Source organism: Populus euphratica, unplaced genomic scaffold (assembly GCF_000495115.2).
Source record: "Populus euphratica unplaced genomic scaffold, PopEup_1.0 scaffold26.1, whole genome shotgun sequence".
NCBI lineage: Eukaryota > Viridiplantae > Streptophyta > Magnoliopsida > Malpighiales > Salicaceae > Populus > Populus euphratica.
Window position 1 is genome coordinate 1,029,196 of NW_011499896.1, and position 15,598 is coordinate 1,044,793.

Consider the following 15,598-nt stretch of genomic DNA (forward strand, 5'->3'; position numbering starts at 1 on the left):
AATGGAAAGTTGGGGGAGCCTTAAGACAAACATCACCACATTCAAATGGACCCGACAACTCATTGCTTTCATATTACTATTTCAAGGAGGATTGTTGAAACCTTGTACTGTTCTTTTTCCCGCATTATTATTGTTGTTATTCAGGATTTAAATCTTGGAGAAATCCGTAATAACTCTAAGAATATAAATATTTTTTTATTATATGTATAATTAAGATTAAGTTTTTTTATGTTTTTAGATTGTTTTGACATTATGGTGTTAAAAATAAATTTTAAAAAATATTTTTTTGATGTATTTATAAATAAAAAAATATTTAAAAAAATTATTATATTTAAAAAAAAAATTAAGGGAGAACAAGAGTCAAAATATACATGTTAATGGTTGAAATGTAGGGTTCAAGACAGCTAACACCATGGTATTAAATATAAGAATGTCGCCTGGGACACTGTGGTCGGAGGGACAGAGGATGCTTCGCTTTTTCAACGGCTCAGAGGGCATATTATCTGGCGAAGCAAGCCCATCGGAGCCTCTCTTCTCATTTCATTACTATTATTTCAAGTAGGACCATGATTGAGTACTGACCCGCCCGGCGTAAAACCCGCAGGTAAAGTGGCCCGTTTTATGGGGATTAACACAATGCTTCCTTTATACTAATGAATCGTATTTTCCTATTTTTTTTATATTTAACTACATTATTGAAAAAACTGATTAGTAAAGTTCACCTTTCAATTAAAGAAATACAAGTTTTAGATAGAAAAAATTATTTTCTAGTTTAAAAAATTAAAATGTTATGTGATGGGTCATAGTTTTCTAAACTCCCAAGTCATCACATAAAAATTACAATCTAAAATGGAGTTATAATTTTTTGATATCCAACTCTAAGTTGAATTATAGTATATCTGCACCCGACTTCATATTAAATCATATTGTAATTGCGTCTAATTTTTATTGGGTTCAACGTATAGTTAAATCTAAATACAGCTTTTAAATTAAAAGGTAATCTCACATTCAGTCTTTCATACTCTGTCTTTGAGCTAGTAATTATAACACTTATCATATCTCATTTAATACGAATAAGCAATTCATGCTTATATTAATTAGATGTGATAATATGAGTAGTATAATAACATTATTTTACCATTACGAGATTACATATCTATCTCTGTCATATTATAAAAAAACAGGTCAAGTCAGGTAATATAAAAAGAACTTAAGTATACTGAAAAATATTTGAAACCTTATGCTCAAAGATATATGCATAATCCTCCTCCTTCTTTTTTAACTTTTATATTTTTTTATATTTTTTATATTTTTATCTTCATAAAAGCTCGTTAATATATTAATTAATATTTTTTCACAACACAAAAATACCTCGTATTGACTTGATTTTTAGATACTCCTCTATCAACACTCACAAGGATCTCTAAAAGATATTGTGTAAATATTCATCGAAGAAAAAAATTACAACTTCTGAAAAAATTCATTAAAAAAACAGGTAATATGTATAAAAGTGAAGGTCATAAAACATACTATAAATAATCTACAAAGATCCAAATAAATAATTCATTCCATAATATTTCATATGATTTTTTATAGCCTCATCAGTATTATACTTCATTGTTTTTATATTCATACATAACATAACATGATAATATGTTAATAGAATACTTTACAAGTATAATAGTATTTGGAGATAATAAATTAATAATTTATTTATATAAATAACAGTATATCGGGATGCATTGCTATGCAATATTAAAGTATGTTAATTTGATGTATTCCTCCGTATAATACTTTAATTTATATAATATTGCTAGAAAATATATTTAAATACAAAATATGTTATATTACACGGTAATCATACATTTTAAATCATATAAACTGTGTTATAAAATCAGAATACCGTAGAAAAAAATATTATTTTCAATGTTCTCCAATGATTATGTTTTATTTAAAATATTTTTTAAAATGTATAGTTATATTTTATAAAAACAAGCTATATATAAATATATGATAAATAAAAAAAATATATACTATTACACCTTTTCCCTTTCTTTTTTAAATGATTAAATAGTTACATTTGATATTTTATACATGTCAAATAATTTTAAAAAAATTAATAAATAATTTTTCAATTTATTTTTTATTATACAAATAAATACTAGAAAATATTTTTTAATTTATTTTTTATATTACCATCAAACATCGAAAAATAATACTCTTTACATAAATTAATTTTTCATAAAATTTACTTAAAAAACAAAAATTACTTTCTATCAAATAAATGAGACATTTATCTTAATTTTTCTTACACATTCCTCTACATAGTTAACATTAAGAGAAAAAAACAAGGTTTAATTGAGGATATTGGATGGTTAATTGACTAAATTAAAAATACAAGAATAAATTTAAGAGTTTTTTAAAATACTATATTTTAAGCAAACCCACCGGAGCCTCTGTTCCTATTTCATTACTATTATTTCGAGTAGGGCCATGATTCAGTGGTGACCCGCCCCGCATAAAACCAGCAGGTAAAGTGGCCCGTTTCATGGGGGAATAATAGCTTAATACTTCCTTTTATTTCACAAAGCTTCTGTACCATCAATTTAGAAAATATTTTTTATGTATATTTTTATGTTATTGTTAGGTATTGAAAAATAATATATTTTATACTAATTTATTTGTTATAAAAAAAACTTAAAAAAACTATTTTTTAACAAATACATGAGACCTTGATCTTAATTTTTCTTACATATTCCCGTGCATAGTTAACATTAAGAGAAAAAACAAGGTTTAATAGAAGAGATTAGATGGTTGACTAAATTAAAAATACAACAATAAATTTAAAGGTTATTTTAAATATTAATTTTTTTTTTATCATGGTAATTAAATTTATATTCTAGCATGACTATAATGGATCAATATTTCTACCAAACTCATAAAGGTAATGGGCTCATAATTTTTTGACCCATCTCCAAACTCGGGTAAAACATCCAAGTCTAAAAAACAATTGGGCTCAGCCTAAAACTCAAGCCCAGAAAAAAAATTGAGAATTTTACAAGTTGATTCGAGTTGGTTATATTTATTTTTAAATTTTTTTTAATTAAATTTTTTTAATTGGTTTTTGTAATTTTTCTTGATTTTTTTAATAGAATTATCTCAATTCCATAATTCAGATATCATGTTTAACATGCTAACCCAAATTATTTTTTTGTCATTTTTAGTTTTTATATATATATATATTAAATTTATTTATTTAATATTAAGTTACTTGATAATTGAGTTTTATAAAAAATTTTAATTTATTTTTTGTAGAGTTATTCTAATTTCATAACTCGGATAGTATATTTGATAAATTAACTATAATTAATTTAATATATTATTATTTTAATATTTAAAAAATAATAAAATTTAATATTTTATTTTATTAATATTTTTTAAAAATAAGTATCATCTAATATGCACCAAGTTCATGATTAATTTTTTAATTAAGAAACAAAGTAAGGGAGACGCGCAGCAGGCCAATCATCTAGTCTTTATAGGCCGTGTTATAAACCCATATACAACTGGATTACAAGCCCATGTGAACAAGGTGTAGGCCCAAGGCCTATCAACATACCCTCATGGTAAAATTGCAGAAGCACACCATGATGGTTCATGGGCTGGAGGCAGGCAGGCACACGGATAGAAGAAAAAGGCGAAGAGCAAGGGATAAAACTAGTAGCCTTACTGGCTAAGAAATACTGTGCGGCTAATGCATAGAGATGGGTGAAAGGCAGCAGCTTTTTTGACCACTCCCCCACCTAACTCGAGAGGCAACTGTTGTTGTTATGATTAGCACTTTGTTCGTGGACTGAAACGCAGCTCCATTAAGCAACCACCAAAAAATATCTCCCAGCACTGACAACTGGCTGGAGCACCGAGGTGCTTGTGCTTGTCACTTCAAGACAATTCTCTCTTCTTCTCTTAACGCAGAAGGCTAAAGTTGTAAAATCACCAGTCGCCAATTGTGGCGATGATGAATGCTTCTGGTTTCTTCAAGGAATTATCTGCTAGGGGAAAGTACGTGGAGGTTGTTGAACATGGAGGTGATCCCCCACCTCGATCAAAACTCTTTTTATCGCATTTTAAATCAATAATTGGAGCTGTGTTTTGAAGATTGGTTTCTCAACGTTAGGGTTTGAAAAATAAATAAATAAATAAACAAAGGAAGAAAAGTTCTCCGTAGGGCTAAAGAAGGGTCCGTTCTGACGATATTCCTGATCTTTAGTCCTATGTCAAGTCACTCCCTATACTAAAACGTTTCAAGATTTCACCCCCGTAACTCTGGTTTCTTTGCAATGTACTCCATTGATTAACCAACTTTACGATTCCTTCATTGTTTTTAGTAATACTTGATTGCGATGTAATCTTGTTTTTTAAAATATTTGAAAATTTTCTTAGTTTTAAATCAATTTATTTTTTTGTGTTTTTAAATTGTTTTAATGTATTGATATCAAAATTAAAATTTAAAAATTAATAATAAAATATTATTTTAATATATTTCTAAATAAAATACTTCCAAGCAAACTTTTGAACTCAAAAGGCCTCAAAAAATATCATCGTATTCAATTTAAAAATATCTCTCATGATCGAGCTCTCTCTCCTTTCTTAATTAAAAAATAAAAAAATCTCTCTCGTTATTTTTTCTTTTCATAACAAGATATATTTATCTCTTAAATATGATTTTTCTTTAATCATCAGCACAGACATCTAGCGTAACTAGCCAGTAAGAAGGACCATATTGTAAAATAAAATTAGTTTAAGGGCGAAACCGTGAAGACTCTGAAGTTCCGGGGGTAATCTATAAAGGTCCAGAGTTCAGGAAGCATTACGACAACAAGGCTCGCTTTTAAAAGAAAAGGCAAAGCCAGCTCTTGGGCACTATATCCACGAATAAACCAAAATTTGTGCCTTCCTTAGACCACACCAAGCTACAGGACGCAGACACGTGTCCTTCACCTTGTCACTTTCAACTTTAACTTTCACTTCAGGACACTTTTTCCTTTTTCTTTTCTTAGTCCCCACTCATTGTCTCTCTCTGTATCTCACCCTCTCAATAGAAACATGGAGAAATAGAAACTCGTTGTTTATTGTCTAATTCAGCTATATAAACCCTTCCCTGCTCTCGAACCCCTTCATGCCAATCCAAACCAGATCATTGAGTATTTTCTCACAGATTGGGTGCAGCCTAAATATCTCCAGAAGCTTGAGCCCTGCTGTATATTTTTAGCGAGCTTTGTTCAATCATCCTCCTCTCTTGGTTTAGTGGTGTCTTGAAAGTTTTCGAGCAATAACGATGAAGAAGAAATCAGGTGGGTTCTTGAAGAGGATAATGTCCGTGTTGGCATCCATGGCCAAGGCTAAAACTCTGGCTCTGAAGAGCAAAACCAATGCCTTGAGGACGCGGTTGATAATATTCTCTCTACTCGGAAACAAGAAGATTATGATGAGCTCCATAACGGAGAAGCTCCATTCTCTGATGGGGCAGCATGACAAAGATCAAGAAGAAGCATTGGAATTGGAATGCTTAGATCAAAACAAGGCCTTAGTGTTCCATAACGACTTCAACTCTATGTCGCCCCTCCTGATCAATCCTACTCACACCGAGTTGATGGAGAATGTTGCAGAGGATGGCCAGGATAATATTGTTGGCCATGGCTATGAAGAAGCTGGCGGTGACGAGGAGAAGTATCCAGACCTTACCCACTCGCTCTTTGACACTGAAGGTGTAGAGTTTGAAGATTCAGGAGTGTCTGTGATAGACATGGTAAAGAATTCAAAGCAAGAAGGGGAGTCGTTCAGCTTGGAAGACGAGATAGACCATGTGGCTGATTTGTTCATCAAGAGATTCCATCACCAGATGAGGCTGCAGAAGCAACTATCCATGAAGAGGTGTCAGGAGATGCTTCAAGGGGCTACTGCTTAAAACTTCAAAGCCTTACAGCGAAGGTCAAGAACCATAAATGGTGAAAATACTCGTAAAACTACAGCCTGTGTTTTTATGGCTGGAACATCCCCAATGCTGGACTGGGGATGGGTTTTTTTTTTTTTTTTTTAGATCTTGTAGTGTGGTACTTGATGCTTTATAGCTCTATAATAAAACCAGAAAATCCAGATTCATCAAAGCTTTTCCTTGTGATGGATACAACCAAAATCATATTCAAAAAGAACACAGTAGTTCCAAAAATAAATCTAAAAAGAATTAATGTCAATCACTCTCAACCCTTACAAAAGAATTAAAAGCAGTTTGTATTTTATTATTGATACTTTTATGCATGCTGGTCACAGTAAGGTTTCTTGCCAGTGATAAATCAGTAGAGCAAAACGAGAAATTGTCAAGATGATGATCCGTGAATTTTAATTAAGAAAATATGGAAATGGAGTTTAATTGAACGTTAAGAAAACCTAATATTTAATAACTTAATTGTCAGTAATCTTTCAATTTTCTAGTAAACAGAATTGAAGGGAATACTTACTTCCCATTCTCTTCTCTGTTAAGAATGCTTTTTTTTTTTTTTTTAGTTTTATAAAAAAATAAAGAATTAATATCAGATAAATATTTTAATTAGTTCCTTTTTTTTAGGAAAAAAAATAGTTTGCTTATTATTATTCAATTTTATAGGTTCAATCATCTAACAAGATCCACTCCAAAACACCACATTAAGGGTAAAATTGATTGATTCTCCAAATTGATAAAGGGCAACATTGTAAACGATCTGATAGAGGAGGGATATTTTTGTAGCTAACCATTTTTCCCCCAATATTCCCTTTGGGAAAGGAATAAAACTAAGACCTACCCTCCATTAATCCTCCAAGCTCTGGGTTTGGAACAATTAGGGTTTGAATAAATTGTCCTCTGCATCTGCCAAAACCGAACTGCGGACAACAAATCCAAGTCGGTATGCATTAATTCTCTCTTTTCTTCTGTTTTTTAGGAGATAGAGAAGGGTGTTGCAAGCAATTTATTTACATATTTTGGGTTTCGTTCATCTATCTACGCCAAAGTGGTTATTCTAATTTTGTTTCTTCTTCTTCAATTCATGGGAGACGTTAACAGAGAGAATCAGGGCCGAACTTCAATGAGCACACCACTTGTTAATGAACTCACTGGTATCTTAATTTTCAGCTGCAATTTCTTCACCTGATTGCTGATTTCAATCTTTATTTCTTTTTAATTGTAAATTGAGTTCAGATTCTATAACCGGGTGTGTTCTGCTTCTTATTTAAATACCTTATGTTTGTTGGGTGTTTGCTTTTTTGAATTTTAAGACTAGACTTCTGTTAGATTGTGGTTGAATGAATTTCGTGTTCCTATCCTTTAGTGTCTGAGGCTGCGGGAGATGATGTGAAAAAGACCTCTAGAGACCAGAGAGAAGCGCTGCCTGGGGAGCCTATATGTGTTGTTTGTGGTCGCTATGGTGAGTATATATGTGATCAGACTGAGTCTGATATTTGCAGCTTGGAATGCAAACAAACTCTCTTAGGGAGGGCTGCTGACGCCCACCTTCCAGCTGGCCACCCACTTCCTAAACGACTGGCTGCAACTGATGAGTGCTTCTATGTGAGAGACTCAGAATCTCTTCCTTTAACTAGCGATCAAACAGAACTGCTGAGGAGGAAACTTGAAATCCATGTGAAGGGAGACTCAGTTCCAGATCCCATTTTGTCTTTCTCTTCTTGTAATCTTCCTGAGAAACTCCTGCACAACATACAGACTTTAGGATATGACATGCCGACACCTATACAGATGCAAGGTATTGCGGCTGCTTTGACTGGAAAAAGTCTGCTTGCTTCAGCTGACACTGGCTCAGGGAAAACTGCATCCTTTCTGGTTCCTGTTGTTTCTCGTTGTGCGACTTTTCGGCATGGGAACTTATCTAAAAGTAAAAAACCACTAGCGATGGTTTTAACTCCAACCAGGGAGCTTTGTATACAGGTTGAGGAACAGGCTAAATTGCTAGGAAAGGGTTTGCCTTTTAAAACTGCCCTTGTGATTGGCGGTGATGCCATGCCTAGACAACTGTACCGCATTCAGCAGGGTGTGGAACTCATTGTGGGAACTCCTGGTAGGCTTATTGATCTCTTAGCAAAGCATGATATTGAACTAGATGACATAATGACATTGGTCCTGGATGAGGTGGACTGCATGCTTCAAAAGGGCTTCCGAGATCAGGTTATGCAGATTTTCAGGGCTCTGTCACAACCCCAGGTGTTGATGTATTCAGCTACAATGTCACAAGAGGTAGAGAAGATGGCAAGCTCTATGGCAAAAGATTTAATTTTTGTTTCCATTGGGCAGCCTAACAGACCAAGTAACGCCGTGAAGCAGCTGGCTATCTGGGTGGAGTCAAAACAAAAGAAGCAAAAGCTTTTTGACATATTGATGAGCAAGCAGCATTTTCTACCACCATCAATTGTATATGTGGGTTCCCGAATTGGGGCAGATCTCCTATCTAATGCAATCACAGTCACCACTGGATTGAAGGCCCTGTCAATTCATGGAGAGAAGTCTATGAAGGAGAGACGAGAGATAATGAAGTCATTTTTGGTTGGAGAGGTTCCCCTGGTTGTGGCTACTGGGGTTTTGGGTCGGGGAGTTGATCTCTTGGGCGTGAGACAGGTAATAGTGTTTGATATGCCTAATTCCATTAAGGAGTATGTCCATCAGATTGGGAGGGCATCGCGAATGGGAGAGGATGGTACATCTATTGTATTTGTTAATGAGGAGAACAGGAATTTATTTCCAGATTTGGTTGAAGTCTTAAAATCTTCTGGAGCTGTGATCCCTCGTGAGCTTGTTAATTCAAGGTATGTGAAGCGTTCTTTTCCTATAGGCAAGGGCCAGAGAAAGCGAAAGTATGGTTCATGAGTCTTCAGAATCTTTGTTATTTAACTGGCTCTATTTGCTTGCCACACATGTAAAGTCTACTCTACTGCTGCATACTAAATTCCTTGGCCTTGCTGAGTGCATGGACCAAGGAAAGCACACTACCTTGAGAGCAACTTCATGACTGCTTAGGGGAGCAAGAATCGTTACCCTTGAGTTTTCAAGGATGATGTTCGCAGGGGGAGAAGTGGCCCACATAAATTTGCTATAGCCATGCAATATGTTGGTTGATGACTATTTCCATAGTCCAAACTCAATTACTATTTTCTGCTGGTTTGTTTGGTTGGTTTACTAGGTCATTTTAGGAGGACAACGGACATTAATAATTGGGTGAGAAGATGTGCTGGTATTAACTCACCCCAAAGCAGTTGAGGCATGCATAATCTATTTGCTTTGTGGAAGCCACTCTCCCATCGACGGAAGCATTTTGATTTCTGGATGGTTTTTGGTGGCTCTGCTTGAAATACTGGGGCAGTTCCATTTTGTAATGAAAATATTTGCAGGAATGATTTGGGTTCTAGCTGAGGACCTCAAGGCCCTGACTCTGCGACTTTGAGTTCCTAACGTTTCCTAGTTGAAGGGACTACTACCTTGAATGATTGTGGTTTGCAGCTTGGTTCGGCATGGAATAGAGGCACATCTCTTGCAGTACTGAAGGGTAAAAAACCTGTAATGACGTGCTTCTATAGATAATTTACATGCGAAACAATGAAAGTAGCAACCAGAATATTTTGCATTGAATACAAATCTGGCTCGAACGTATTATTATGACTACTTCACTATAAGCATTTAGCCACAGATTTGAGAGGTGGGGCTATGGCCCCTGAACTCTTTTTTGGCGGTGGCAATGAGTTCCTCGTTGTGTTGGCATTACCTTTTCTTCCCTTCCCACGCTAACTGCAGCTTACGAAAAACAATAAAAATAAAAAATAAAATAATGGGAAATATCAATGAACATTTATCTGCCAATGGCAGTGGCAATAATTATTGGATGAATGTATTTGAAATAATATTTTTTTTATTTTTTAAAATTTATTTTTAATATTACTATATTATATTAAAATGATCTAAAATATTGATTTAAAATAAAAATTAAATATTTTTAAAATGCAAAATCAATAACTCACAGCCGCCAAAATGGTTGATGCAGGAAGGACTGGGAAATCAGTTCATGGCCCATTATACTTGAAATCTAGGGCTAGCAGCGTAACTCAATGGGCCACCGCGTAACCCAAAAGAAGAACAGTTGAGCGCGTGTCCACACCCTCCAGTACAAGATAAATTATATAAAAATCATCAGACGCGTTACGTGGAAGATTTATCTTCCCAGCAGTTGCTTCCTAACCTAATATAATTAATTATGACAACAAAAATTAATAATTAAATTTTAATAATCTCTTATCTTGCATAGATCATAGATCATAGAGAACTTAATTCTCTGTTAATAAACTAAAAAGCCTATTGGACAGTTTAAGATTACATTTCAAATGGTGTTCTAAAAAAACAATTTTTATTTATTTACTGTGTTTTTTAAAATTGTTTTAATATATTGATATTAAAAATAATTTTAAAAAAGAAAAATATATAATATATTTCGAAAATATAACACTTTAAAAATAACCGGAAAGGAATACCCGAAATAAACGATATTTTGTTTGTTTTGGTTTCATGTTTCAACTCCCTCGCGAATTACATCATCGACCAACAACAACCGTACGATATCATCCATCCATAAAGGTTTAATCAGTCAATGCTTGAAAATCTGCTCATAATTCTAATCTCTTCCCTTCATTTCCAGCACCAGATCATTTCACCAACACATACAGGTAACTTCTCTTCTTCTTCTTCTTCTTCTTCCACAACTCCCACCTCTTTCTCCCATTATCAATTTCTTCTTTATATATATATAATTGAACATCAACATGTCATGAAAGTCAAACAAATTTCTCTCATCAGGTATACTGCCTCTTAATTTTTTCTAATCTGTTGAATGTTAATGATTTTCTACCAGGCAGTTCAGTTTTCCTTGTGCCATAAGGTAGGTGAAGAAGGAACGGTTAGTGTTTGCGCCGTTTCAGCATGAGAAATGGGACATGGAGCGTGGGTGAATCTTCCAGCTCAACTTCCTTGAGCAGTCAGCAAGATAATGAGGATGATCGGATGATCGCTCTTGTGTTAACTGAGGAGTATGCCAACCTAGACGGAGGAGTCGCTAAACGCCTTTCAAACCTTGCACCTGTTCCTGTAACTTACCCACTTTTCCATTAATTAAGAAATGCCTTTTTTTATCTATTTAATCAATGATTCTTTATCTATTTTTTTCAAGAAGAGTTTGTGCAATACTCGTAGAGTTAGAAAATGTCCGTGACTTGTTTAGGATTTTGCATGATCTATCTGTTTCTCGGCTTTGATAAGATTTTAATTAAATGTTCAGCATGTTCCGCGGATAAATTCCTACATTCCCAACCTGAGCGACGCCAGTTTGGATCATCAACGGCTTCTTCAAAGGTATGTCCTGCATTTGGTAACCAATTGCCAAAAGGCAGATAAAATGTCGTTTTCTTTTGGTTCATGATTAGGATATATGACAGCAATCATACACTTGCATGGAAATGTTTGAATTCTTACTGCTAGGTTTAATGAGAAGTTATTGATTCTCATTTGGAAGGAAAGCATCATAGCTTTTAAATATAGTACTGAAAGGGGGGGGGGATGTGTTCTGAGAGTTCAGCTTGGGTAAAATAAGTGGTAAATCTCATCGATTAGCTTCAAGCCTTTGGTATTTTACACTGGAGACTGTTCGAGATATCAAATAGAATTTTCCTTTAAAACAGTACTATTTAGTTTGGGGTCTCATTGGGTTAATGCTAGAGTTTGTTATTATGCAGATGATCAGAGATAATGTGTTTTTAATGTTTTTCTTTCAGGCTAAATGTTTATGGTTTATGTGAAGTAAAGGTTTCTGGGGATGGAAATTGTCAGGTATGTTGACTTTAGAAGTCACGTGGAAGTGTTTTCTCGCTCTTGGCCTGATGAAATAGTATTGATTTCTCCCTTCTTAATTTATTGCAGTTCCGTGCACTTTCAGAGCAGATGTTCAAGTCACCTGAGTATCACAAGCATGTTCGAAAGGATGTTGTGAAACAGGTGGGGGTTCTTTGAAGGGCCTAATAGATTTCTATGAAAGGTGGAATTGGTTCATTAAAATCAGAATTAAATTGAATTGGGGCTTCTAATTTCAAACCTTTTCATGTGATCTTAGTGCTTTTGCTAAGTCAAGAACTGAACCAACCTCTTGTTGCAATACAGTAAAGGAATGATAAATAAATGTTTGATGGGATGTAAACTTCGTAGTCTAAGAACAGGACTTTGAGGGGAGGATGAAATGGCGCCATTAAGGACATCATGTTGGCTTCATTATGGACACATGTCACATCCCTTTCCTCTGGCCTTGCTGCTAAATTCCAACTTTAGATCCATGCCAATAGTTATGATGTTACCACCATTACCCCCACCTCCTCTCTCGGCCTCTTCCCCATATTGTGCAATGTGCTGTCTCTCATGTGTTAGCAGCATGCTTGAGTTGCAATGACCAACTAGCCTCTAAGTTGCACAATTACCACCACCACCTTCCTTCAAAAGTAAGTGGTAGCTTGCCATTTTAACTACTTTAGGATTCCGTCTGGCAGGTTCTGTGCAGGCATGATACCATCGCTACCTTATTGTCTTTGGCTCTCAACCAGACTAGCACTGCACTGCATTGTCTCAGCATATCAAATTGCTTGTAATCTCCAAACATCTGATTGTCAAGTCAGTCACCTTCTCGCTGACAGGATAAACACCCACAATGCAGCACCTTCAGTCGTCTCTATCTCTTGCATGCCTCTAGTTTCTCACTGCTGCTACAATCACCATCATTTGCCTCTCATTAGACCAGGACCACTTTCTCCTTGTACAATTTTGAAGATCCTAACCCAGCTGCCATTTCAAGCTGTGATTTTCTATAAATCTCAAGTATTTTGAAGAAGAATCTCATAGCTAAGATAGCTCTTCCTCATAGCAAAAATATTTGACACTCATGTCTAGTTTCAAGATCTGCAATCGAGTACAAATGCATGGTCTGACATAGAAAGTTCTATATGTTTGACTCAACAAATTTTAGTTTAGCAATAGCAAAAGAGGTTAGCCATCTGTCAAGGCAAAAGACTCAACAGTGAACACTAATGCTATTTTACCTTTTCTTTTGGTTCATTTTCCTGTTTTAGCTGAAAGAATACCGCTCGTTATACGAAGGCCATGTCCCGATGAAGTACAAACGTTATCGCAAGAAAATGGCAAAGTATGTTGCTTACTTAAGAATCATTTACTTTTTGTTGCAATTGACCTGTACTTTGTGGTTGCATGTACTTTGTGTTTTAGTTTTATTGTTAGTGATTTCAGTTTTCTTCTTTTAATTAACTGCCTAATGCAGGTCTGGTGAATGGGGGGACCATGTTACCTTACAAGCAGCTGCTGATAAGGTCTCGTATCTTTTTTTCAAACTGTTATGAGTTCCCTTAGTGCACTAATTTCGTAATTATGGTGCTTCATTAGGGTGTTAGAGGACTGGACCATTGTTTTAGCATTCTTTACTTGAAATTATTGTGATGCGAAAAGTGGAGACTATATTCAATCATGTTGGTCTCAGTTACATTTTCTCCTTTGGAGTTGCTGCTTTTCTTTCTCCTTGATTTACCTATATCAAGAGGTAAACATAGTTGATTGGACTGAAGGTTGATAAGCTACCCTTTAATTGCAACAATTTTGTGGCTTCTGGAATACAGTTACTCAGATTCTCATTCATTAAGTACTTTAGTAATCATATGGTTATCTATTATTGGGTAAAGGGTTGATGGAATAATGACAATATAGCGGAGGCAATTCTGCAAATAATAGCATTGCCTCCCTTCTAATTTAATGTAATTTAAATCGTTATCCACTTATCAAAACTGCACTTGAAATACGGGGGCAGGATTTAAGATTTGTGTGTTTTATGACAGCTTAATTAATAATAATAGCATAGAGACTTCTCCCTCACTTTGATTCTCTTGTGCTGTCTAGGATTGACTTTGTGCTTGTTTCACCACAGGATTGATTTTATACAAGATGTTGATGTTGAGATTGTTTTTGGGCTTCCATGGTCAAATCTGAAACAAATATCTTGTTTTGTTGTTTTATGTAGCATGGGATCACAGTCTTACACTAAATGCAATGTAATTAGAAATTAGTAATGGATCATGAAATATGCACCTGGAGAAATTAGCCATTGGATGTCCAAGGGAAACATTTGGTTAAATATCTGGTGGAACAGTAGAAATTGTCGTACTGCAGTTCTTTGAGCCTGGAACAAGGAAGAAGAAAATGTTATTTTGATGGAATGGATTGGTAACTATTTATTTTAATAAACTCATGCACTCCAATGCTTAAGAATGGTGCAAATGTCTTCTGAAATTTTGTCAAGTTAAAGCCCCAATTTCCCTGTGAGCTTCACTTTATGATATGCTGCTAAAGTTGTACCATTTGGCATAATTCAGCACCGCTTTTTATTATATTTCTGGTTTTTTATATGCAGTTTGCTGCTAAGATATGCCTTTTGACATCTTTTAGAGATACCTGTTTCATTGAAATTATGCCGCAATACCAGCCACCAAAACGAGGTAAGAACTGCCTCTGTAGGCTGAACCTCTGATATTGTTGAACATTCCACTGGCATTACTTTAACAGAGAATTAATTCTCTCTGAAAGTGGGAATTTTTGAGAATTGAGTTTGTATTCAAGTTAAAACCTTTATGATTCAATCCAACTGACTTCTGCAGGATTTAATAAATTTTTTGCTTCCTGCAACTCAAGAGCAGGCAATAAAAGCCTATCAGCTCTAAAAAATAAATGCAGTAGCCCGTGTATTTGAATGTAAAAAAGGAAAAAAAAATTACAGGACCTTAGCCCGTGTATGTGATTCCAATATGCACTTCTGGCTAATTTATCTATGTTGTTGGATACGAAGTAGCAAATATAGCTGTAAATTTTGAATTTGGGAAAGCATTTGTCTTTAAACATACTTATTTTTCTTATGAAAGATGTTATAAATGCCTTAATGAACTTGGTGCTTTTACCATCCTTGTTTACTTTTATTTCTTAATGATGCAGAGTTGTGGTTGAGTTTTTGGTCCGAGGTACACTACAACTCATTGTATGAAATCCGAGGTTAGTTTATAAATTAGAACTGAATTCTTTTAGGTTTGATATTCTAATGGTTTTGTGGTCTTAAATGAAAAGGACCAAGGTGATTTTGCACTAAGATGCCTGGTTCCAATTTCAGATGCTCCTGTTCCACAGAAGCCAAAGAAGAAACACTGGTTGTTCTAGATGATGCCGCGACTGTTGATTTTGGTATAGCAATTGGGATCATTTACAAAGATTTTTCTACTGCACATAGTTTTGCTACATGTTGTGTTACATCTTCATTATTTCATATCTTTCTTATAGGAAATAAATTGTTTATCTCTTGTAAAGTTATTGATTTTGTTTTGGGTTTTAAGAGGACATACTATGACATTTTCTAACTATTGATGCATTGGGATAGGGCTAATATATTATTATTACCGCCTCGTTGTAATGTCCTTTTCCATT

At 34.5% G+C, this 15,598-nt stretch overlaps 3 protein-coding genes across 5 annotated transcripts; all 3 read left to right on the plus strand.

Annotated features, from left to right (window-relative positions):
• The first annotated feature begins 5,090 nt into the window (after window positions 1-5,090).
• Window positions 5,091-6,169, plus strand: LOC105132099 (uncharacterized). Its single transcript, XM_011035396.1, has one exon. It carries the CDS (start codon window positions 5,339-5,341, stop codon window positions 5,966-5,968), a length of 630 nt encoding a protein of 209 aa, XP_011033698.1. The 5' UTR covers window positions 5,091-5,338; the 3' UTR covers window positions 5,969-6,169.
• Window positions 6,170-6,751: 582 nt separating this feature from the next.
• On the plus strand, window positions 6,752-9,703 carry LOC105132098 (P-loop containing nucleoside triphosphate hydrolases superfamily protein). Of its 2 annotated transcripts, none has more exons than XM_011035395.1 (3): window positions 6,752-6,941; window positions 7,090-7,152; window positions 7,365-9,703. In XM_011035395.1, the coding sequence occupies exons 2-3, from the start codon at window positions 7,122-7,124 to the stop codon at window positions 8,909-8,911; spliced, it is 1,578 nt and encodes a 525-aa protein (XP_011033697.1). In that variant the 5' UTR covers window positions 6,752-6,941; window positions 7,090-7,121; the 3' UTR covers window positions 8,912-9,703. The 2 variants fall into 2 exon arrangements, with proteins under 2 accessions (XP_011033697.1, XP_011033696.1); XM_011035394.1 differs by having other exon boundaries at window positions 7,100-7,152.
• An 870-nt stretch (window positions 9,704-10,573) lies between these two features.
• On the plus strand, window positions 10,574-15,598 carry LOC105132103 (Cysteine proteinases superfamily protein). Of its 2 annotated transcripts, none has more exons than XM_011035400.1 (10): window positions 10,574-10,755; window positions 10,945-11,173; window positions 11,364-11,437; window positions 11,857-11,911; window positions 12,002-12,076; window positions 13,195-13,268; window positions 13,401-13,449; window positions 14,541-14,625; window positions 15,116-15,172; window positions 15,288-15,598. In XM_011035400.1, exons 2-10 carry the CDS (start codon window positions 11,009-11,011, stop codon window positions 15,332-15,334), a joined length of 681 nt encoding a protein of 226 aa, XP_011033702.1. In that variant the 5' UTR covers window positions 10,574-10,755; window positions 10,945-11,008; the 3' UTR covers window positions 15,335-15,598. The 2 variants fall into 2 exon arrangements, with proteins under 2 accessions (XP_011033702.1, XP_011033701.1); XM_011035399.1 differs by having other exon boundaries at window positions 10,575-10,755; window positions 10,941-11,173.